Source organism: Sarcophilus harrisii, chromosome 1 (genome assembly GCF_902635505.1).
Source record: "Sarcophilus harrisii chromosome 1, mSarHar1.11, whole genome shotgun sequence".
Taxonomy (NCBI): Eukaryota; Metazoa; Chordata; class Mammalia; order Dasyuromorphia; family Dasyuridae; genus Sarcophilus; species Sarcophilus harrisii.
In genome coordinates, this window is record NC_045426.1 from 272,435,227 (window position 1) to 272,459,008 (window position 23,782).

Here is a 23,782-nt window from a genome sequence, read left to right on the forward strand (position 1 = left end):
CTATGGAACCTACATTAAGAGCCCTTGATTTTATGACATTGGCTTCATTAGTGCCAGTTCTAATAATCTCACAATTCTTTTAATCTAATCCAGTTTGGATTAGATCCCTTATAAAGTCTAACTTTTGAAATAACTCTATATACTTGAAAAGGGAACAAAGGAAGTCTTATCAATGGACTTCTTTGCTGCTTTCCTTTCATTATTAGTTAACAAGAGAAGGTCCAAGCATGTCAATTGATGAAAAGAAAATGTGTGTATCCATATATTTGTATGTATGTGTATATCCATATATATATGTATGTATCCATATAAATACATGCATATATAATTTTATTCTGAAATAAAAAAATTTCACCTTATCATCTCTATTTTCTTTGCTTTTGCATAAAAAGACACTATGTCAATTGACAGTTTGTTCCTTCAAGATATTTTTAAATTTCAATCCTAATTTTAACAATGTGATAGAACAGAAATGGTTGTTTGATATCATTCCCTAAATTTAATGCTCATTATATAATAGCTTGTCCCCCTTTAATCCTTCTTCCCTCACCAGACACATTCCTTTTTTTTTTTTTTTTTTTTGTTCCTTTGCTGTCTCTTCACGTGCATTCCAAATGGGTCATCTACTATAGCTATATGTCCTTGTTTAAATTAGATTGCAATATTTTCTTTCGGCTTCTAATGTACTAAAAATCCCAGGACCTTCTCTCTTTCTGACAAAGGAATTAGAATTTTGATTTGGGGATTAAGTTGTAACTTTATGGGGATAAGGGAAGTGCTACATACTAACTAGTATAGAGCCTTGTTGCATTAGACTATTAAAAATATGACTAAATAGACAACTCAAAGCTTAAAGAATCCACCTTCCTCAGTTCTTTCAGATCTTGCCCAGGGTTTAGTGTGGCCTCTTGGCACTGCTCTCATGGTCACTTCCTAGCAGTAAAATCCTTATCTCAATGTATACAAAACAGTAAGACATACTTCTTATTTCCTCTTGCCTTCTGATCTGGGGGGCCAATCATGGAAAGCCCCGTGACAGTTTGGGAGGTCAGGTTCTCCTATGAATGCCAATAAAACCAAACAGTTTAACACAGTCTGCTTTCTTAGAGAAGCTACAGTTTAAAGATTTAAGACCTTTAAGCCAACAAAGACACTGGATTCACCCCTTCCCCACCCAGGTAAGTTCAATAGAAGAGACTGGGCTGAATCTGTTGGTCTCCAACCCATCTCTTCTCAAATAGAATATTTTTTAGCTTCACTCATAGCTAGGAAATTTTCAAAGCCTCTGTGTCTCTGTGTCATCAGCATTGTGGCTACTAGGTAAAATGAGAGGTGAGCTTTTTCTGTATCTTAAAATTACTTATGAATATGAATTCTAACTATATTAGGAGATATTTTTCAAGGGTTCTAATATGCTCCAGGGAAATTTTGCAGGATTTGATCTCTCATTTTTATAGAACTGATTTTTTTTTTGTCCTTCTGAAGTGGACAGAGTCTTTGTCCCAAGGCTTTGCAATTTAAAGGGTGTTGATAGTATTGTATAATTAAGCAAAATAAACCAAAGCATTAACTATGTCTGATAACATATGCTTCATTCTGCAACCATAATCTACCTTTTCTCCTTCAAGATGAGAAAAGTATTTTCACCATTGGTTCTCTGAAGTTGATTGGCAACTACATTTATCAGGGATTTGCTATCTTCTATTTTTATTATACTTTAAATTCTTGGATTACCTTTGTTTATACATGCATTCCTCTGACTTTGGAGTCAAAAAACTTGGGTTCAAATTTGTTATCTGTGTGACATTTTTGAAACATTTCATTCCCCTGGCCTCAATTTTCTTATCTGTTAAATAAGGTAATTATACTAGGATCTTGTGACATAGGAAAAAGTGTTGAGCTCTACTATAAAAGGTTCATTCAGAATTCCTTTATACCTTCAATACTTTTAAGAGTTTGTTTACTTACATCTTACTAACTACTTGGAAGGTTGTAGAGGTAAAAGAATGAAAAATTTAAAGCTAGAATTTTAGGAACCACTCGTAAATAAAGATAAATTAAAAATGAAATGATAATCAATGGTAAAAAGGGATTTGACAAATGTCATATTTATTCAACTTTCTGGGACAAAGCTATTCTATCAATAAGTATATCAAGAGGTATTTATTAATGATCTACTGTGTGCCAAGTATTTTGGTAGACATTGAGGATACAAGTATAATGAATGAAATCAATCCTGCTTACAAGGAGTTTATATTTTAATGGGGAAAAAAAGGACGCAAATAAATACATATGGCATAATATAAAGTAATTAAGTTTGCATATATTTTTCAAAGTAATTAAATACAAGGTAGAAGTTGGGGGATCAGAAAAGGCTTCATGTAATGATAATGCTTGAGCTATATCTTTTAAAATGTATTATTTTATTTTTAATTCACAGAATAAAACAAGCATTTCTATAACATAGCATAATAAAAAATATGTTTGCATATGAAACTTTGATATATTGATTGATAGAATAGCTGTATCCCAGAAAGTTGATTGAATGAGAGACTTGTCTATAAAATCCCATTTTATCATTGATTATCATTTCATTTCTAATTTATTTGGCAGTATCATATACAACTTGCTTTTCTTTTTAAATATATGATAAAGTTATCATGTAAATTTCCCTGCCTTTTTTTCTTCCCTTCCCTGAACCTCTCCATAAAGATGGTTATCATTAGACATAAATATGTGTGTAAATATGTATGTATATACATATACACATGTCTATATATACACATATATCTAAAATCATTCTCTATATATTCTATTTATCAGTCTTTTTCTGTGGGGTTCTGTGGGGTTACAAAGAGGGATTCTATAAAGCAAAGATAAAACGGGTGTTTTTCTAGGCATACAAGATGGTTAATGCAAAGGCATAGATATGTGAGATAGAATGTTAAATATGAGAAACACAGAGATACATAGAGAAAGTGAGTTTAACTTGATCATAAAGAGTAAGAGGAAGAGTAAAAGGGTGAGGTTTGGAAGGAATTCAATTTCTAGAGGAAGCCAATTTTCAATGCCTGTCACATGATCAGCAATAATCAGAAGATTTATTAAAGCAGAAGCTTTATTAATTTTCTCTTTAACCTGGTCTTTTTTCTTCCCAGAACTATAAAAGTGAAGTGAAAAACTCCCAGTACTGTAGTATAAGAAGACGCCTCAGGGATCAAGATGAAGAGGTTCTACCTCTTTTTTGTGGCCTGCAGCTGCTACTTTTTCACTTTGGCATTTGCAACCCAGAAGCGTGAGTGTTACCTGGTATCTTAGATTTATATAGCCCAATATGATAATCTGGCAAGGTTGATTAGGATGGGAGGTGGAACAGGGCATGGAAACATGGGGTATAGCGGATTACTACTATGGATAATGAAGAATTGCAGACTAAAATTTACTTATGAACTGGTGTCTGAATGCAGATTGAAGCATACTATTTTTCTTGAGGTTTTTTTTCTTAGTCTATGTTTTCTTTTATTACAACTATTTATGGAAAGATTTTGCATGATTATACATATATATCAAGTGTTAAAAGTTATTTTTATATGTAACTGGAAGAAAATAAAATACCAGATATGAAGCTGAAAAAAAATTACTTATGAACATCAAGCTAGTTCCTTGAATGATTTTCAGATACTGATTGAGAGTCACAGCTATTTAACTCTGTGTCTAGGTTTCCCCCCTCCCCACAACTTAAAAATATATTGTTTTTCCAAATACATGTAAAGATAGTTTTCAACATTCACTTCTTGAGATTTTGAGTCCCAAATATTTCTCCCTCCCTCCCTTCCCCCCTTTCAAGACAGCAAACAAATCCAGTATTTGAACTCCAAAATTAGTGGTGTTTTTATCCTTATTCTTTTCTCTACTACAACTTGTTAACAATTATGTAGTGTTAAATTAGAAAGTCAGTGGGTCATGAATATCTTGATGATTCTGTTCTCAACCCCATGTTTATTTAGTTGACGTATTGCATCAAAAGAGACTTAATATACAACAAATAGCATTTATTATGCCCTAAGCTCTGTTCTAAACCCCCAAAGAAGAAAATTCACAACAAATAAACAGTAGACTCTATCAATAAGCATTTATTATGTGTCAGGTACTGTGCTAGACATCTAGGGTAAAAATACAAATAGTAGAACAAAACCTACTCAACAAAAAGTTTCCATTGTAGTGACTAAAGGAGGGGAAAAGAGAGGGAAAATAACAAATTCATATATAAGTATATTCAGAATAAATATAAAAAATGCAAATAAATTCAAATCACAAAGTAGTTTGGAAGGAAGGGTATTAGCAATTAGGGGGAAAGGGAAACCAAGAGAGACTAGCCAAATAGCTTTATGCCAATTGGCCAAAAAAAAGTTAACACGAACCTGCTTCTTCATTCCATTAGATTCAGCAAACAGTCTTTTACCTAGTTCCTATAGAGTGGACTTGGACTGTGGAGAACCAGGAACACCTACAGCCCATGTGTGTTCTGATCCCTGTGTTAACTATACCACACTTAATGAAGCCTGGAGAAGCTTGAACCAAACAGTTAACAAGAAGATGTGTGATGCTGATAAAGAAGGCTGGTATCGGTTTTCCGGTCCAGGTGGGGTACGGATACCAGAGAAATGTGTGGCAGTTAATAGATGTGGTACAGATGCTCCAGTGTGGCTGAATGGGACCCATCCATCAAAAGAGGATGGTATTGTTAGTCGCACAGCCTGTGCTCACTGGAGCAATAATTGTTGCCTCTGGAATACAGTGGTGAAGGTGAAGGCTTGTGCTGGGGGATTCTATGTCTACAAGCTAAATGGCACTCCTGAGTGTGACCTGGCGTACTGTACAGGTGAGCAGCTGGGAATTGGATTATTCTGGGGCTCTTGATAGTGGGAGGCTCATGAACCCCTTTATCAGTTTGACCTCCTCTTCTACCCACCTACTGTAGACCCCAGCACTACCGATGATAAGCCTGAGCCAACATGTGATCCCAGCTGTTCCCCCCAAGAGGAATGCCAACTTGTCAATGGCACCTGGGGCTGTCACTGCAGAAAAGATCTCAATATTTCTGGTAGGTACAAGTATGGGAAGACTGGTGGGAAACCGAAGTTCTTTGTTCATACTGGTTATAGACAGAGGGTGGACATTATAAATAGGAAAAGAGTGGTTGTTGGGAAGAGTGGAATGGGTGATCCATAACTTAGTATAGGTTGGGGCCAAAGCAAGATAGACCAGTTCATCAGTCAAGTAACAAACATTCATTAAGTGTATACCATGTGCCAGACTATAGGCTAAATTTAGAGATATAAAAACAAGGCAAAAACACTGTCCCAGGCCTTAAGGAATTCATATTCACAAACTTAGAAAGTGATAATAGTATTTATATAGCATTTACACATATTATATCATTCAATCCTCACAGCAACCTCATGAGATAGGTTCTATTACTATCTCCATTTTAAAGATGAAGAAACTCAAGTTGAAAGGTTAGGTATCCTTGCTCAAGATCATGTTTCTTATTATTCAGATCCAAATATGATTTTTCTTGCTAAAAACACTGGACTGGTTTTTCTTTTCAGACAATTTTTTAAGTGAGGAAACAGAGGTAAATTGGGATAAGTAACTTGTCCAGGATCATACAACTAGTAGTGTTAGGAGCCAGATTTGAACTTAGGAAGATGAGTCTCTGACTTCATTGTGTCACCCAGCTGCTCCCAAGACCACATAAGTAGTAAGTATTTGAGACTAGATTTGAATTCTCTAGCTATTATACTACTAACAAAATAGATAAAAAATAATCTCAGAGGGAAGACACTGGAGAAGAGGTGGAATCAGTGTTAGGGAGGGAAGGAAGCATGACCCAAAAAAGATTCTTGTAGGAAGTAAGATTTAAATTGAATTTTGAAGGAAACCAGGGAAACTAAGAAGTAGAGGGAGAGAAGAGAAAGAGAGAAGGGGTGAGAGAGAGACAGAGACAGAGAGAGACACGGAGAGAGACAGAGAGAGGGAGCTAAAGATTGAAAGAACAGAGGGGAAAGAGCAGGGGGTAGAGTAACAGCAAGAATCTCAGGTATAAAGAATAATCATAAAATGCACTTATTGGGAGTGTGTTGGAGAAGGAGAGCAGCAGAATCATACAGTGCATGAAGGAAAATATAGGAATGAAAGAAGTTAGGGAAAAAATAGGAAGTATCAAATTGTGATGGATCTTAAATGACAAACAGCATTTTTTTTTATTTTATCCTGGAAGTAATAGGGAGTGGGGATCAATGGTCTGACCTGTGTTTTTAGATAAATTACTTTGGCATTGGAGAGGAGGATGGACAGGCAAGTATCAGCAGTTAGTGGGCAGGGTAAGGTTGTCCAGTTGTGCTCTCCCTATCTGAGATTTTTAGGAATAAAAACCCAGACGCAAGTCCAATCATTCCTACAATGCTAGACTGAGCCTGATTTTACAGCTCCTACCATCACTTGTTCCATTCTGACATATGCAGTTCAATTCAATGTTCATTTATTAAGCATCATCTATCTACTGGATACTGTACTAGGGTACTAGAGATATAAAGTCAATACATACATATGTGGTATGGATATGCAACCAAGACACAAGCTCTACCAATACGGATGTAAACCAAAATTAGGAAGAGAGTTTTCCTTTTAGTGAATACTCTGTAGCTTTTCAATATGCTTTAAATCAATAAGATGACAAGCAATTTATTAGAAGTCTACTATATGCAGTAGCTGAGCTGGAAGCACAAAACCAAAAGTGAAACAATCCATGCACTTAGTGTACTTAAGCTCCTTTGGGTTATCATTAGCTGACTTTTTATTCCCATTAAGTGACACATGCCTGGTACACAGTAGACACTTATTATTACTTGTTGATTAAAAAAAATAAAAAGAAAAAACATTAAGAAGATGGAAAGCAACCAAGGAAAAGAAGCTATGATACCTTGGCTTCCTGGTTTTGCTGGATCGTTATTTTGGAACTTTGACTAGTAGTAAGGTTATCCAGTATCTTTTTTTTTTTTTTTTTGCTTCCTCACCCTTTACCTCTGTCAAAGAGATGAGAGTAGTATCTTAGTAGTATCTTCCATCTTTCCATGAAGGAAACTAGAGAAGTTTAGAAACAGAGGGAAAGAGAGAGAGAAAAAGAGGGAGAGGGAGAGGAAAGGAAGGAGAGACAGTCAGAAGCACAGAGATTAGACAGAGACAGAGACAGAGACAGAGAAACAACAGACACAGAGAAATAGAGAGACAGAAAGAAACAGAGACAGGAAATTTTCTGCTTTCCATATCCGAAAAATATTATTTTGTCATAAGTGTTACAGCAAAGTCTTAAAGCCAAGCCTTTTCATTTTGTTTTTGTTGTTCAGCTGTTTCAGTCATATCCAATTCTTTGTAACTCCATTTGAGATTTTCTTGGCAAAGATACTAGAGTGGTTTGCCATTTGCTTCTCCAGCTCATTTTAAAGATTAGGAAACCACGGCAAACAGGTTAAGTGACTTGCCCAGGATCATACTGCTAGTAACTATCTGATACCAGATTTGCACTCAGGGAGATAAAACAATCATCCTAGTTTCCAGCCCAGTGCTCTGTGCACTATGGTGCCATCTAACTTCCCCTTTTCATTTTGTAGTAAGAAAGAAAACGGGTTTTATTTAAACTATTCTTTGTCCCATGTTTCCAATATAAAGGAGGTGGTGATACAAGTGTTCATGCTCCCAATTATTTCATTACAAAGCATAGAACAGTAGAAAGGGCCCTGGATTTGGAGTTGGAGAATATGGGTTCACATTTTAACCTCTAGTGTGATGATCTAGGACAAGCTATTAAGCCACAGTTTACTCATCTGAAAAATGGGAAGATTACAGTAAATGACTCTTAGATGACCTGAGAGGTCCCTTCTAGATCTAAGATAAGTGTCTGTGCCTTTCTTGATTTCAGATTCTAATGTACAACCATTGTAAACTCCAAAGAATTGGTGTTTTCATTGACTGTTCCCCATCTGTGGAAATCTCTTGCTCCCCATATCCATCTTATATCCTCCCTGACTTCCTCCAAAGTTCAGCAAAAATCTTACCATCCATAGGAAGCTTTCCTGCTCTTCCTTATTTCGAGTGCCTTTTCTTTATGGAGTATTTCTAATTTACCCTTGTTTGTACGTAGCTGATTGTACATCAGCTCTCCCATTAGACTGTGAAGCACTTTGAGAGCAGTGACTGTTTTTTTGCCTTTTCTTGTATTGCTTGACACAGTAGTAAAATATAATGCTTAACAAACGTTTTTTGACTGGTTTTATTGACTAGCAAGTCTGGTGGCTTTTCAGGTGTTGACAGCTTGCGCCCTCTACTGAAATGTGGAGCCAATGATATCCAATTGTCTCTGGACAAGTGTCAACTGGAGAGTTTGGGGTTAACAGGAAAGATATTTGGATACCTCAAAGACCGAAACTGCAGTGGTTTTTTGAAGACAAATGAGAGGAACTCGCTGACAGTGGTGAGCCCCACACAGGTTGGAGCCTGTGGAACAATTCTGGAGGTAGGCTTAATTCAGTACTTTCTTTTCTAGGAGATAGAAATTCAAGACCAGAAGAAGGTCAGGTCTGATGTTTCCCATCTTTCCTAAAATGATATTCTATTTTTTTCAACAACAATCTTCCATCCTCTACTCTCCATTAAAAACATATTGGATGATATTCTAGTGTTTGGATTTGTCATCTCTGAAAGTAAAGTCAATTTTCTATCATGGGTTAAGATAAGTAATCTTTTCTTTATCAGTCACTGAGTAAGGTCTTCATAAGCTTAAGTGAACCCACTTCCTGTGAACAGAGTATTTCTTGGGACATTCTAAAGCTTGACATCCAGTTTTGGTTGGGTTGCTGAAATCATTATCTTACACTAAAATGGTAATGGTAATAATATGCATGATAAATATTTTACAACATTGAGGGCAAAGTATGCTTGACAAACTATGGAGTTGAATTTGCATTATTAATAATTTCTCCATTATTTTCTTAAGTCTAGACAATCAACAAAGCAACAAATCAGTCCTTGATTTTTAATGTTTGAGATTTCAGAGATATAAATCTGACGCTCAGAATTTAACAATCATATTCCCAACTGGCTGAGCTGTCTCTAGCAAACCTCTACATTACTAACATTTCTACAACACTTTTAATGTTGGCAAAATGCTTTACATAGATAATGTCATTTAATAAAGACCTTTCCATAGGGGTGACCAAAAATGTGAAAAAGTTTACTCCACATTTAATCCTTAAAGACCAAGAGAGGTGTTTTGTTTGTTTGTTTGCTGAGAAGCAGTTGGGGTTAGGTGACTTGCCCAGAGTTATACAGCTAATAAGTGGTAAATTTTGAGGTCAGATCTGAACTCAGATCTTTCCACTGTACCGTCTGCCACTTCTCAGAGATTTTTAAGGGATATATGGACTACATTTAGAATTAAATTCATTTCATCCCCCTAAATAACACTGATGACTTTCAAAATTGAATTCCCAAGAGGAAATACTTCAATGAAAAGCACTAAGTTAAATATATATATATATATATATATATATATATATATATATATACACTCAGGGGGGAGGGGAGAGGGGGAGGGGAGAGGGAGCAGCTAGGTGGCGCAATGGAGAGGGCATCAGTCCTGAAGTCAGGAGGATCTGAGTTCAAATTTGATCTCAGACACTTAACACTTCCTAGCTATGTGACTCTGGCCAAGTCACTTAACCCCAATTGCCTCAGCAAAAAAAAATAAAAATAAAAATAAAAATAAAGAATATACTCATGGAAAAAATCCAAATTATGGAAGAAACAATGAATGAGCTAGATGGTGCAGTGGATAGAGTGTCAGATCTGGAGTCAATATGACTTCTCTTTCTGAGTTCAAATCTGGCCTCAGACATTTGCTAATTGTGTAGTCCTGCATGACATTTGTTTTGGTTTCTTCATCTGTAAAGTGAATTGGAAAAGGAAATGGTAACCTCTTCAGTATTTTTGCCAAGAAAATTCCAAATGGGGTCTTGAAGAGTTGAAAACGACTAAACAACATCGTTTTAGTTATACTTTAATTTCATTATTTGTTAAATGAAGGAACTGGATGATTTAGACAGTGACCTCTAACTCTAAAAATCCATCATCACCATTCAGTGATTATGAAAATGATGATGCTGATGATAAAAAATAATAGTGATTCTAAGTCTTTGAAGAACCATGATGTCCTTTTTTGGTTGGATTTTATAATGTCATCTAAAAGAACCAAATAGCATAAATGTATTTTTTAAAAATTAAAATCAAGTAAAATGCCCTAAAAACTTTTTGAGAACTTCCTGTTGTACCTTCTGATAAATGAATGATAAACATATATATGTTTATACACTCACATATATACCTGCATATTTGTATATGATGGTGGGGATAAGGGAGAATCTTTTAAGATGGAAATATACAAGGTAATACACACACACACACACACACACACACACACACACACACACACACATATATATATATATATATATATATATATATATATATATATATAAATTTAAAAGGAAGAAAACACCATTATGACAACCAGTGAAGGTATATAAAGGATAATAGTTGAGAAATGCTGAAGCTGTTTTCATTTGTTTAAAATTAACTCTAGTAACATAAAATATTTCTTTTTTCCCCCAAGAGAAATGAAACTCATGCTATTTATAAAAACACCCTGACCTTGGCCAACCAGTTCATCATTAGAGACAGCATTTTCCAAATTGACTTTCAGTGTGCCTACCCCCTGGATATGAAAGTCAGCCTCCAAACAGCCACGAAACCCATTGTCAGGTATGACACCGGAAGAGTTGCTTTGGTGAATGGTGCAGTCTCAGAATATTTGCAGTTGCAATTTACAGCACAGAGCATGTGTATAGTATGGATGGCACTCTTTGTATATCCTCATTTTCTCTGGTTGCAAAGAATATTACCACTGACCCACTGTCAGGAGAATATGATTCAGGGCTTAATTGTGTTTAAAATTGTTGTGTCACCTTTTCCCCCATTTGTGACCAATGGTCCCATTTGCAATCCATCTGCACCCAATTTATCTTGGCTAGAATTGAAGAAATAGCTTAAAGTTATGGAATAGATCATTAAGTTCCCAATATGTTCCAGGTGCTAGAGATGCAAAGGAAGGTAAAAGACTCTTGAAGCACTCATAAACTAATGGAGTGGCAACATGCAAACAAGTATGTGCAAAAAAACAGTTTACAGGATAAATAGGAAATAATCAATAGAAGGAAGATACTGGAATTATGAATCATTGAAAAAGGTTTCCCATAGAAGGTGAAATTTTAGCTGGGACAAACCAGGAAAGTCAGCAGGTAGAAATGAGGAGGGAGAACATGGGGGAAAACCAGTAAAAATTCTCAAAGCTATCAGATAAGGGTGTCTATGGGACAGCAAGGAGCCACTGGATCAAAGAACATGTAGAATGTAGAATGTGTAAGAACATTGGAAAGGTGGAGGTGGGAGTGGGATAGGTCTAGGCTAGGTAGCTCATAAAGAGATCAACCTCATAAAATCTTGACTTCATAAAACATTGGTTTCAAATGTGTTTTAACACTGGAGATAACTGAGTACAATTCATTCTCATTCCTCTCTGGTTGGTAATGACCCTCTTCCCTCTACTACTCATATCAATTTTTGTTGTTTATCTCTAATGCCCTTGTCATACAATAATGTATATTATAATTGTCTTTGTGGCTCAACCCCAATTGACTGTAAGCTCCAAGGCATTAATATTGTATTGTCTAAATGATATGTCTTCCTTATGGTTTATCACAGTAATTTGCACACAGTTGACTTTTAATAAATATTTGTTGAATAAATAAATGAATGAAAGGTAAAAAGCTGATGTTTCTGACATTATGGTCTTGTTCCAGTGCTCTGAACATTAGTGCCACTGGCTCAGGAAAATTCCTAGTGAGAATGGCTCTCTTCCAAGACAAGAATTACACCACCCCTTATGAAGGTTCTACTGCTGTATTGTCTGTTGAAGCCATGCTCTATGTGGGTGCCATTTTATATCAAGGGGACACCTCCCAGTTCAACCTAGTGATGAGGAACTGCTATGCTACACCCAGTAAAGATGCAACTGACCCTTTGAAGTATTTCATCATTAAGAACAGGTATTTGTCACTTAATGGTTGCCTGGGGGCAAAACTAAATTTCATCCACAGGACTTGGGCCATTTGGGTCCTTCTAGAAGGGTAACCTTACCATTGTCACCCTCACAGCTGCCCAAACTTATACGATTCAACCATCAGAGTGGTGGAAAATGGGGTGTCTTCACAAGGTCGCTTTTCAGTTCAAATGTTTATGTTTGCTGGAAATTATGACCTTGTCTACCTGCACTGTGAAGTTCATCTCTGTGACAAATCGAAAGAACAATGTCATCCAGTAAGTACATCTTGAATATGACTGAGTGTCCATAATCAGTGTGCATGTATAATATAAGCTGTACAAATCACACTAGAGTGATGGAGTCCTTGCCTTTAGGAGCTTTGCTAAATCTGAAATAGTTTAGGACAACCATTTCATTTGGGTGTTTTTCACTCCACTTCAGGTTGAGATTCCTTTTTTTTTCCTTAAGAGATCACTGAAAAACAAAGGAGGTTACCTTAACTCATCCTAGTAAAGCAAGAACACTGTGGGAAATCACATTTAGGATTTTAGACTCCTGAAGAGAAAGTGTTAAGTAAAAGAAAAATATACATTTCATTCAACATTTATGGCAACCTAGGAGGGTAGGGGAATATTTGGTAATGGGAAATGGAAATCATAGCTGGGAGAAAGTATGCTTATTTGAAGAGAATGGATTGGAAAGGTAGGGAGGTAAAGGAGACCATGTATCATGGGGTGGATTGGGGGAATCGTCTGAAAGGCATGAGTACGAATCTGATACAAAATGTTGGAGATCCAACTGAGGTCACTTTGACAAAGACTACATTTCAGACAAAGACACTACATGAGTAGCATTGAGGTATATTTGGATGAGGAAAAAGGAAAGCTAAGAAAGGGAAACTTACATTATTCCGAATGATGAAAAACATAAGTAAAGTGTGACTTATTCCAAAGTTAGTGCTACTGGGGTCAGGGGCAAGTGTCAGTTGGAAATTTTCAATTAGAAACTCATCTGACGGGAATTTCCCACTCTAACAGTCTTGCTCTGGAGCTCAACAACGCAGTGAAGTTACAATCAACACATCTCATGTTCTGAATTTGGGACCTATCGCCCGGAGAGGTAAGAAGAACTTAATAATGATGAGAGTGTGAGGTCATCAATAATATCCTTGGAGGAAAGATTCAATTAACTTTTTATTTGGTTAATGGATTTGGTAATTAGGATATTATTGGTGACCTTGGAAAAAGCACTTTCAGCAGTAAGGTGAAGGGACTGGGCATTATATGGTAGGGGTTTGGGAAATGAGTAGGTGGGAGGAAATGTCATTAAGACAGAAAAGAGAGATGAGAGCTCAAATGGAGATCAAGGTCAAAAGAAGGAGGGAAGCAACCACATCATATTATTGGGTAAAGAGGAAGAAGTAAGAATGCAAGAGAAGGATTGTTTAGTGGAATACAGCCTGAAACATCAATGACAACTTTGAAGAGTAAAAGAAGTTAAGAAAAGGCAGTAAGCATATTGCGTAGTAAGGGGGTTTGTGCATATTGTAGGGGGATACAGAAAGCTTTACTTTAATATGCTTATTGGTTGAGTTTGAGATTTTTAATTTTTTTAATTAAAAAATTTAGGATAAGTTCATCTTCCCATGTTCATGCCTCTTAGATTCTTTTACTTCTTAATCAACCACCAGATATTTATTAAGAATTTCCTGTGTGTCAGGGATTGTGCTAGGCTTTGGGGATATAATGACAAAAGTGAAATAGTTTCTAACCTCAATAATCTGGTTGAGAGAGACAATGTATGTAAAAAGTTACATGAAAATATATACAAGGCAATTTTTTAATTCTGGGGGGGGAGTTAGTGGGGAAGGTACTAGCAACTTAGACAAAGCTGGGAAGAAGGAAAGGCTTCGTGTAGGAGGTACTGAGCTGAACTTTGAAGTAAGGCTTCTAAAAGAAAGGGGTAAAGAGTACATTCTGGACAGAGCAGACATTTGCAAAAAGGCAGAGGTGGAAATTAAGTATTATGTATAAGTAACAGCAAGAAGTCCAATTTGGTTAAGCTATAATGTATATGAAAAGGAGCAATGTGTTTATTATACAGTAAGCTTTTCCATGACTGAAAAATAAGCCAAGTATCAGCAAAACAGTTTATATTTTGTCCTTGAAATAACAGGGAGCCCTCAGCATTTATTGAGCTAAGGGGTGAATTGGTCAAACTTGCTATTCAGGACTTTAGGAAGATGACTTTGTTGCTTGTGTGGAAGACAATGGATTGGAGAAGGAGAAAGATGTGAGGCAGGTAAATCAATTATGAGGTTATTGCCATGGTCCAGGTGGAAAATAATTAGTGTCTGAACTAAGAAAGGGTCTGAGAAGAGAGAAAGTGAAGGATACAAGGAATGTTGTTGAGGTGGCAAGATCTAGAAATTGAGGGGCTACATGGGATAAAGTGGAAATGGTCTTTCATTACTTCATATCAGAAAGAACACTTTGGGGTAGGTGGAAGTAGGAAACAACAGGTGATTTCTCTTAAGTAAGTTCTGTTTTAAAGCTTTGAGCTGTCTTGCCCTCCTATTTATCTAAATGTGATAAATCATATAATTTTCATTATTCCATCATTTTTCATACTATTACTCTTCAGAAATAGGATGACCCAAGGGCTATAGGAACCTAACACTCAACTTTATATTCTTGTTAGTAGATTCCTCATCAGTCCCTGTCAAAAGTGGAGCCACCAGCCCCTTAGGTAAGTTATTTCTTTTGCTTTCCCTCCTTCACTTTCTCCTTCCCTCTTTCCCTCTCTGTCTCCCTTCTTCCCTCATTACCTCCCTTCCTCCTTCCTTCCTTCCTTCCTTCCCTCTGTAATAATGAATTACAATAAGGAATATGAATATAAGGAAACCTGAAGATATTAGGAAACCTGAAACCATCCCAATCATAAGCCATGCAATTAGAATACAATAAAAATCACCACAGCAACTAGTTGGCTCAGTAAATATAGATCTGGGTTTGGAGTCAGAAAATCCTGAGTTCAAATGTTGCCTCTGACAGTTACTAGCTATGTTACTCTTGGCAAATCAGTTGATCTGTATTTGCCTTAATGTACTGGTAAAAGAAATGGCAAACCATTCTGATATCTCTGCCAAAAAAAACTCCATAGACAGTAGTGGTATGCTATGGTCCTTGAGGTTATAAAGAATCAGACAAGACTGAATGACCTAAACAACAAAAAAATCACCAAACAAGTGCAATAAGATGGCAACCTGCCAATACATCCTGCTTAACACAGAACATAGCTAAAACTGAGATAATATTATTCTATAAAAGTAATGGTCATACCTTGGAATGAATGATTCATCTTGAAATCTCCTCCTCTGGAGATCTTTAAAGTCAGAAAAATCTTTTCAATGGACTGGGCTATTGGTATAGCCAAAATTCAGATGGGCTGAGTAGACAAAATATATGGTATAGTAAGATGATTGCTGAAGTGAATTAAGGGGGAGCTGGGCTTCCCTCAAAATGCAGCTACTCACTAGCTGGGTAGCACCGGACAAGTCTCCTCTCCATTCTGGACTTTAGTTTTCTTACTTGTAATACTAGAGAACTGTAATCAATGATTTGCCCTCTAAGCCAAGGATTCTTAATCTTTTTGTACCATGGATCCTTTAGGTACTCTAGTGAAGCCTATGGTCCCTTCTTAGAAGGATGCTTTTAAATGCATCAAATAAGATTCTTAGAAATACAAAAGAAATCTGTTGTACTGAAAAAAATCATCATAGTAAAAATAATAATAACAACAATGAAATCAATGTCATAAGCACCATGTTTAAAAAAAAAAACAACCTTGCTTTAAGACCCCTCCCTTTTCTTCACCTTGTCTCTCTCTCTCTGACTTTCTCTTTCTCTGTCTCTCTGTTTACCTCTCTCTCTCTCTCTCTCTCTCTCTCTGATTCTCATTGTCTCTTTATCTCTCTTACTCTCTCTTTTTTCTCCAACTCTCTCTCTCTCTGATTCTTTGACTTTTTCACTTTTACTCTCTGTCTCTCTTTCTCTGGCTGAATCATGCTTTTAAATTGTACGAAGGAAAGATATGAAAAAGAAAGTAGAAGAGATAGTGAAACAGAAAGAGATAAAAGAAATAGGGTATATGTGTGTGTTGTGTGTATATATATATATATATATATATATATATATACACATACATATTTGTGTGGGGATGGAGGTGTACAACAAGGTACAATGGGAAAAGCACTGGAATTAAGAGAGACATATATTCCAATCCTAGCTCTGCTGCTAAGCAGTAACCTAGCTTTGGATTAGTTCCTTAAGTTCTTGAAGTCTTATTTTTTTTGTCTGTATATTGGGGAGAATAACACAAAGCCTGCCTGCCTTCTATTGCTGCTATGGGAATGTGAACGAGCCAGGGTGGGAGTGGAGAGAAATCTCAGAGTCATCATTTCCTTAGTATCAGCTTATGAAGTTTTTTTTTGGGGGGGGGAGGGGCAGAGATATCAATTTACAGTCTTTAAGAGTTGCCTAGGTCACTGAGAAATTAAGTGACTTGTAACTTGAATTAGGTCTTTGTGATCCTGAGATTAGGCTTCTATCTACTATAGTACACTACCTTCCAGGTCAAGAAAGCTGACAACAGCCCATATTGCTGCTATGACTGTTCAGTCATTTCAGTTGTGTCTGACTCCTCATAAGCCCATTTGGAGTTTTCTTGGCAGAGATACTCAAGAAGTTTGCCATTTCCTTCTCTAGCTCATTTACAGATGAGAAAACAGAGACAAATATGGTTAAGTGATTTGCCCAGGGTCACACAGTAAGTATATGAGGAAGGATTTGAACTCAAGAGAATGAGTCTTCCTGACTCCAAGCCTGGTACTCTCTGCACTATGGCACCACCTTGCTGTGTCATATTATAGGGCCTTACAAATTCCAAGGCTAATTAAGTATGAGATATACAAATATAGGTGATATACATATGAGAGGGCACCTCATATAGTCCTCCCTGACTGTAGTAGATGCATCCTTGTGGCTTCAAGTTTATTCAGAAGTTCTTTCTCTTCTACCTCTGTGCAATTATCAGTGGGAATCCAACTTATCCTTAAAGCTTGAGATCAGAGGAGAATAACTTGATATTTTCTCTTTTACGTTTCAGGGTTCCTAATGATCGGGCCAGGGTTGCTGCTGTCTATCCTTGGAATTTTGCTGTTCCATTAATCTAGCCAGATATCTTGGCTATAGAAATGGTACTCTCTTCTATCAAATGAAGCTCGTGCATCCTGGATATTGCCTTTTAACGCTCCAAAGGACATAGAAAATATGGTTTAGTAATAGTTGTGAAGTAGGAGCAAATATGTAGTATTTCTCTCTTTAAAAAAAATTAACTGAATTAGTCAGTGCCTTTATTTTATTTCTTTTTCAGAGAGCCTTACATATCTATTTTGGTCTGTGCCTCAGTGAACCCTTTAAGGAGGGCTCTCTAGTGCCTGGCATGGTGGGAAGAATCTGCATGCTAGAACAAGGCTTTATCTCAACCTTGTCCTGAATCTAGGAATGACACAAGGGTCTTCTTATGTTAGTCTTTAGCCCCAATGTGGAGGTGGGCTGAATTATTGACTAGAGCTGCTTGGTTATGGATGCAGAGATCTAAGTGTGAACTAATGGTCCAGTTCCCCTTGATGCATCCCCATCTACCTCACACTATGAAATTTCCTTAGCTTGAGATGTTAAGGGGTGACCTAGGCTAGAGCTGAGAAAGCTATGAATTGCCCTTCCCACCCCCTCACAAGCACTCTAACCTCCAATTCTGGTTAACAAGACTATAGAATCATAAATAGCTACTAAAGTGGAATCCAGCCTGATTCTAGGGTAAAGTTTAATAAACATTCATCAAGCATATGATCCAAGTGGCCTGAATGGGCAGTGTTCGTTGCTCTCAAAACCTCCAAAGGAGAGAAAGCAGTAGAATGTAATAGTGTTGAATTTGAAATGACTAGATTTGTTTTTTCACTTGGGGCAGGTATAGTAGACATGTTTCTATTTCTTAACATGTAACATCAACACAGATTTATAAACACAGACTCTCCAAGTCTCAGTTTCCTTAAATACAAAATGAGGACATGAAAGCAAATGATTATAAGACATATTCCTGCTCTAAATCCCGTTACATGTGCAGTATCCTGAGAACCAAAGTTCTTGGTAGAACTTTTCCTGGTCCCAGGAAAGGTTAATATAATCATATAGGAAACAAACCATTTCTCTGGTGGCATGGGACATCTGAAAACAATTAGCTTAAAAGCTGAGATCTAATGGTGGGGCTGGGAGTGGGGGTGGGGATGGGAAATGATTCAGTACAACATCACCTCCTGCCACCACATGATATAAAAAAACAATGATAAGAATACATGTTTATTACAAAGTGCTTTAACAAAAGTTCATTTGAATCTCATAATAGTGTTATTAGGTATGTATTGCAATTCTAATATCCATTTTACAGATGAGAAAACTGGGGTTTTCTTGGGGGTTACATAGTATTGGAATGGGAACATATTCTTTAAACTCCAAGTTTAATGCTCTTCCTACCATACCACACTGGTCTAAAGGAAGAATTGGTTGGAGTGGTGTCTTTGTGATGCTTGTATTTCTGGACACATAGTTCCAAACTACTAGATGTCCTTTTTCATTTCTCTATTATGTCATTCTTCTATTAAAATGGATACAACTTAGGACATGCAGTCAGAAAGACCTGAGTTCAAATTCTACCTCTGAAATTTAATGAACTGTTTGACTTTGGGTGTCATTTAATCTCTGTCTCAGTTTCTTCATCTGTAAAATGAAAATAATAATGCCATTATTATAATAGATGCTATCTACATTGTAGAGTTGTGCCAGCTATTATTATTAAATTTGCCTTTTTTTCCTCCAAAGAAAATGAAGGGATAAAAGCTTTCACAACCAGCTAGAGGTACAATTTGAGACATGGCGTCTTTATTTTCTCTTTAGTTTCCTTTTCTGTAAAATTTGGATAATGTCTGCCTGGCCCACGTTGCAACACTGTTGAAAAGATCAAATGAGAAAATTCATATGAAAGAACTTTGAAAAGTATAAAGCATTCTACAAATACAATGTATTATTATTATTATTTCTCCCACAATAGAATTGTTGCAAGAGGCCATCAGTTCTTCTTACAAAAGATGAATACCATAGCTATGGCATGATTAATGGGATGCCTCCTACCAATCTAGTCATTATTGTTATCAGAATTTTATTCTTAATAAAGTTAATAACAATGGTTTGTAGTAATAATAAAAAAGTACAGTAAATTCAGTTCTTTTTATGCAATTGCATTATGTAACATTGGGTTTATAGCAAAAAGAGTTTTTAAAATCATCTAGTTTCATGCCCTCATTTTATGGATAAGAAAACTGAACCTCAGAGAGATTAAATGATTTATCCTAGGTCACACTGAGTGATAATTCAAATCCAGTCACTTTGATTCAAACTCTACCACATTCTACTTCCTCTGCCTTCTCTCTTTCCTTTTTTGCACTGGCACTTAGGAGGGGTATTTTCTTTTAGATACCATGTGATTTCCAAAGCTAAAGCTTGAAGGGAATAAATGAAAAATTGACTTTCTTGAATACAACGAAAATGGCTATTTTCCTGGTCTGCCATCAAAACTCACCCACACCAATCTTGACTGGACAAATTCTTGGCAGCATGAAGAAGAGTCCAATGTGATATTAGTGCTCTCTCAATGCCACCTACTGGTTTGCATTGGAAAGTTCCTTCCTCAAACATGATAGACATGTTTCTGTTTCTTAACATTTAACATCAACACACATTTATAAATTGTAAAGCTGGAAGAAACTTCAGGTAACATGTAGTACAATCTATCATTCTGAAGGCAGGAATCACATTCGTAGAAGTGAAATCACTTCTACCACAGAAAGTGGTAGAAAATAATAGCTCCTATTTATTTTGTGTTTCATACCATATTAAGCATTTTCCTTGTAATGGCCCTTTGAGGTAGGGAGTTTAAAAATTAGCATCTTCATTTTTCAGATGAAGAAAATCCCGATCTCCTGACTTAAAGTTCAATGACTTTCATGCTATCCTGAATCTCTGAGTCACAGGATCTTGGACTTCTAGTCCAACACTTTTATGAGGAAACATTATTTTATGTTTGATAAGGATACTGAGGCCCAGAAATGTTAAAAGACTTATACAAGCTCAAATAGCTAATAACTTTCTGAGATAGCAGGACAATGTGTCCTGCTTCATTCTCCAAACCAGTAAGGTAAAAAGGAATTTTTTTCTCGAAGGAGTGGATAGATCTGATGCTGAAGATTGAACATACTTCAAAAATCTGATTAATTAGGGGGATACTATTATCTCCATTGTTCAGATAAGACAAATGAGACCCTAAAAGGGGAACCTGGAATTCTGCCTTTTAGTTTAGGGATTTTTCTGCTGTACAAGAGTTTGAGTTTAAAATGCTTTTTCCTCACTGCAATTATTACAGGATCCTGGCAGTCCTCTTCTTACAGAAGATGAATGAATCTCATGGTCACAACATGAAAATGCTAGCATGTTTTCTGCAAATTATTTTTAGGGTCCAGAAGAATCTCCTTTTAGTATCATTCCTGAGGACAAAAGAGTATGCTTATGTATATAAGTAATTCCCTTGGGTTCCCACCATGTTTAGGTGAAAAGACTTTCAGACTGTGAGTGACTGAGAAAGTCCTTTCTCACAACAACAATGACAAGAATAAGGAGAACAATGTAGTGCATGAAATGCTGGATTTGTAGCCAACATGACATGGACTCAAATCCTCTTTCAGAAAGTTATTTTTATGATTCCTGTGCAAGGGATTTAACTTTTACACGTCTTAGTTTCTTCAGCTTCAAAATGAGAGGGTTGGACTAGATGGCCTCCAAGGGTCCTTTCCAGATCTAGATTTATGATTTTACATTGCAGTTCTAAAGTGTATCCCTGAAACAATGTTTCTAGCACCAGGGAAAGCTCCTCCATTTTGTAGGTAGCTGAAGTGGGCAAGGGTTGGTTATACATTGCCTAGGAAAACAGTCTAAAATATTGCTCCCTTCATTCTTTTAGCATTTCTTTAAGAGAAATCACACTTTCATAGATTCTAAGGGCTAGAAGGGACATTAGCAATCATGTAGTCTAATACTCTAATTTAATAGTTGAGGAAACAAATTCAGGGAGTAAAAGGACTGGTCCAATGTCAGAGAAATAGTAAGTGATAGAGTTGTGTGGTTCTTGACCAAATCCAGTGTTCTTTCCACTATGTTAAGCTCATCTGTTTTCCAATCGCTAAGCAATGGAATCCAGAGTTCAAAATAAAGGTCAACATTATTCTCTGAATAATTGTACAGGATGTATCTCCAAAGGGGAGTTTTGATTATAGTACCTGCTCAAATTTCTGTAGTACTTAAAGGTTTACAAGCTACTTATTGTCCTCACCCATACCACTGTGATATAGACAATAAAATTTTATTAACCCTTTACACACATGAGAAAGCTAAGTCTGACATATATATAGTCAGTGATTGGCCTCAAGTCAGACTGCTGATAAAAGGCAGAAAAGGGAATCAAACTAAGGTACCCTAATTCCAGAGCCTGTGTTTTCCCCCATTTAATGTTACAATGCCTCTAAATAATCTATTTCTCCTTCCTATTGGTACTTTAGGAATTTTCCACTAAACTGACTTAAATAGTTATTCCCTCCTCTCCCTCTTTAAGAAAAGAAAAACCCCAAGATTTCATCTTCAGAATAGCCTTTGTAATAATCTTTTAAATTCATTTAGTGTTAACCTGACTCCAACACATACTATCACTGTTCCCCTAACCTTACTTTACCTCACTTCCCTAAAAAGTAAAATGGGATAATTTATACCACCTACTTCTCAGAGCTGTGTAGGAAGCGGGATTTAAATCTGGTCTTTCTGACTTCATGTCTTCACTGTAGCCATTGCACCTTTGACACCTTTTCATTTTCCTTTCACAAAAATCCCATGGAATAGATAAAGCAGAGTTTATAGTCCCAATTTTAAAAATAATGAAATTTGTTCCTAGCAATATGGTATAATGGGGAGAGCACTGAACTGAGAGTTAATTCACATGCTCTAGTCCAGATTCTGGTACCAACACAGTATACAGTTTTGGGCAAATCAGTTTACCCATCTGTGCTTCAATTTGTTCTTCTTTATGATAGAGGGTTGGGCCAGAGGATCTCTTAGGTCCTTCCAACTTCTAGGATTCTGTGATTCTATAACTTGTATGGGCACTTAGATATTGGCAAAAGCAAGACTAGTATATGTATCCTTCCAATCAGTTCCAGGTGCCTTTTGAATGATCTAAGGTGGGGGAAGGGTCTAAAAATAAGCCTTCTTCCTTAAGATCCTCTAGCCATCTATTATTATGAGACCCTACAGAATTTGTGATTATTAACTGCCTTTAAGTGACTGTGTAATACTGGCTCAGCATTAGCCTGGCAGTAGAGGGCACTGTGGGTACATGCCCACACAAAACATGTATCTAATGAAGACTATACCTCTCCTAGAATTCATGCCCCAGTTGCTACCATGAAGTGTACTCCCCTATTCTATTAAGTGACAGAAAACTATACACTTTAGGAAGAAAGTTGTAGCACAGGTTGATGGTAATTAATATGTCATGGTATTTAAAAAGATCAAAATTCTCAAATCCAGAGAAGAGTCTTTTCCTTTTCCTTTTTTAAATTTCCCTTCTGCTACTATCTCTATTTTTTTTTTTTTACTGAAGTATATTACCATATTCTACTGAGTGATAGAAAGTGATACAATTTAGGAAGAAATCCTACAATTCTTCCTTCCTTTCTTCTATTTTTTCCTTCCTTCCTTCCTTTCCTTTTCTTTTTTCTCCCCATCTTTCTTTCTCTTTTGTTCATTACTTATTTACCCTCTTTTCTTCATCGTATTCTTCTTTTTCCTAGCCTTGTTTCTCTTCATTTTCTCCCTTCTTTGTCCTTCCCTCCTCCTCATTTTCCCCTTTCTTTTCTATGTCCCTCCTTCAATAGTTGTAATAGATAAAGCTAGTACTCCAGTTTTAATATTGGAATTAAATCATATACTTGTAGGTCATGTAACAAAAGGAGGCTTACTTAGCAATATCAGGGGAATTACACTAAAAATCAGAGGAAAGAATATTCATCAAGAAGACAGTCAATTCAGTGGAGCATTGTTCTTTTATTGCTGATCTGTGGTTAGAAGTCTGAGAAAGGAAGCTGCTTTTGTTCTCAGTTAACCAAGAAAATATTCCAATGATCTGAGTATTAGTGCCCTAAGCCAGCTAAAAGACAATTTTGGCACCTATTAAAAAACCCTCTCTTTACCTGGATGAGATCTTTGGATATTGTTTCCACTGTAATGGCTATTCTTTCTCATCCTAATTTCTTCTTCCTTAATACAGGTTATAAAAGATAATCTTTATCACTCAGATGCTGGAACTGCTACAGTGAAATATTTTGAAGCTCTTTTCTTCAATACCCAA

General features: G+C 36.3%; 1 protein-coding gene across 2 annotated transcripts; it reads left to right on the forward strand.

Moving 5' to 3' along the window:
• The first annotated feature begins 1,072 nt into the window (after positions 1-1,072).
• On the forward strand, positions 1,073-21,616 carry GP2 (glycoprotein 2). 2 transcript variants are annotated; one of them, XM_012542739.3, is made up of 11 exons: positions 1,073-1,178; positions 3,159-3,295; positions 4,442-4,882; positions 4,982-5,104; positions 8,364-8,575; positions 10,730-10,878; positions 11,976-12,221; positions 12,330-12,492; positions 13,255-13,336; positions 14,918-14,965; positions 17,384-21,616. In XM_012542739.3, the coding sequence occupies exons 2-11, from the start codon at positions 3,223-3,225 to the stop codon at positions 17,443-17,445; spliced, it is 1,599 nt and encodes a 532-aa protein (XP_012398193.1). In that variant the 5' UTR covers positions 1,073-1,178; positions 3,159-3,222; the 3' UTR covers positions 17,446-21,616. The 2 variants fall into 2 exon arrangements, with proteins under 2 accessions (XP_012398193.1, XP_023353160.1); XM_023497392.2 differs by having other exon boundaries at positions 14,921-14,965.
• The last annotated feature ends 2,166 nt before the right edge of the window (positions 21,617-23,782 follow it).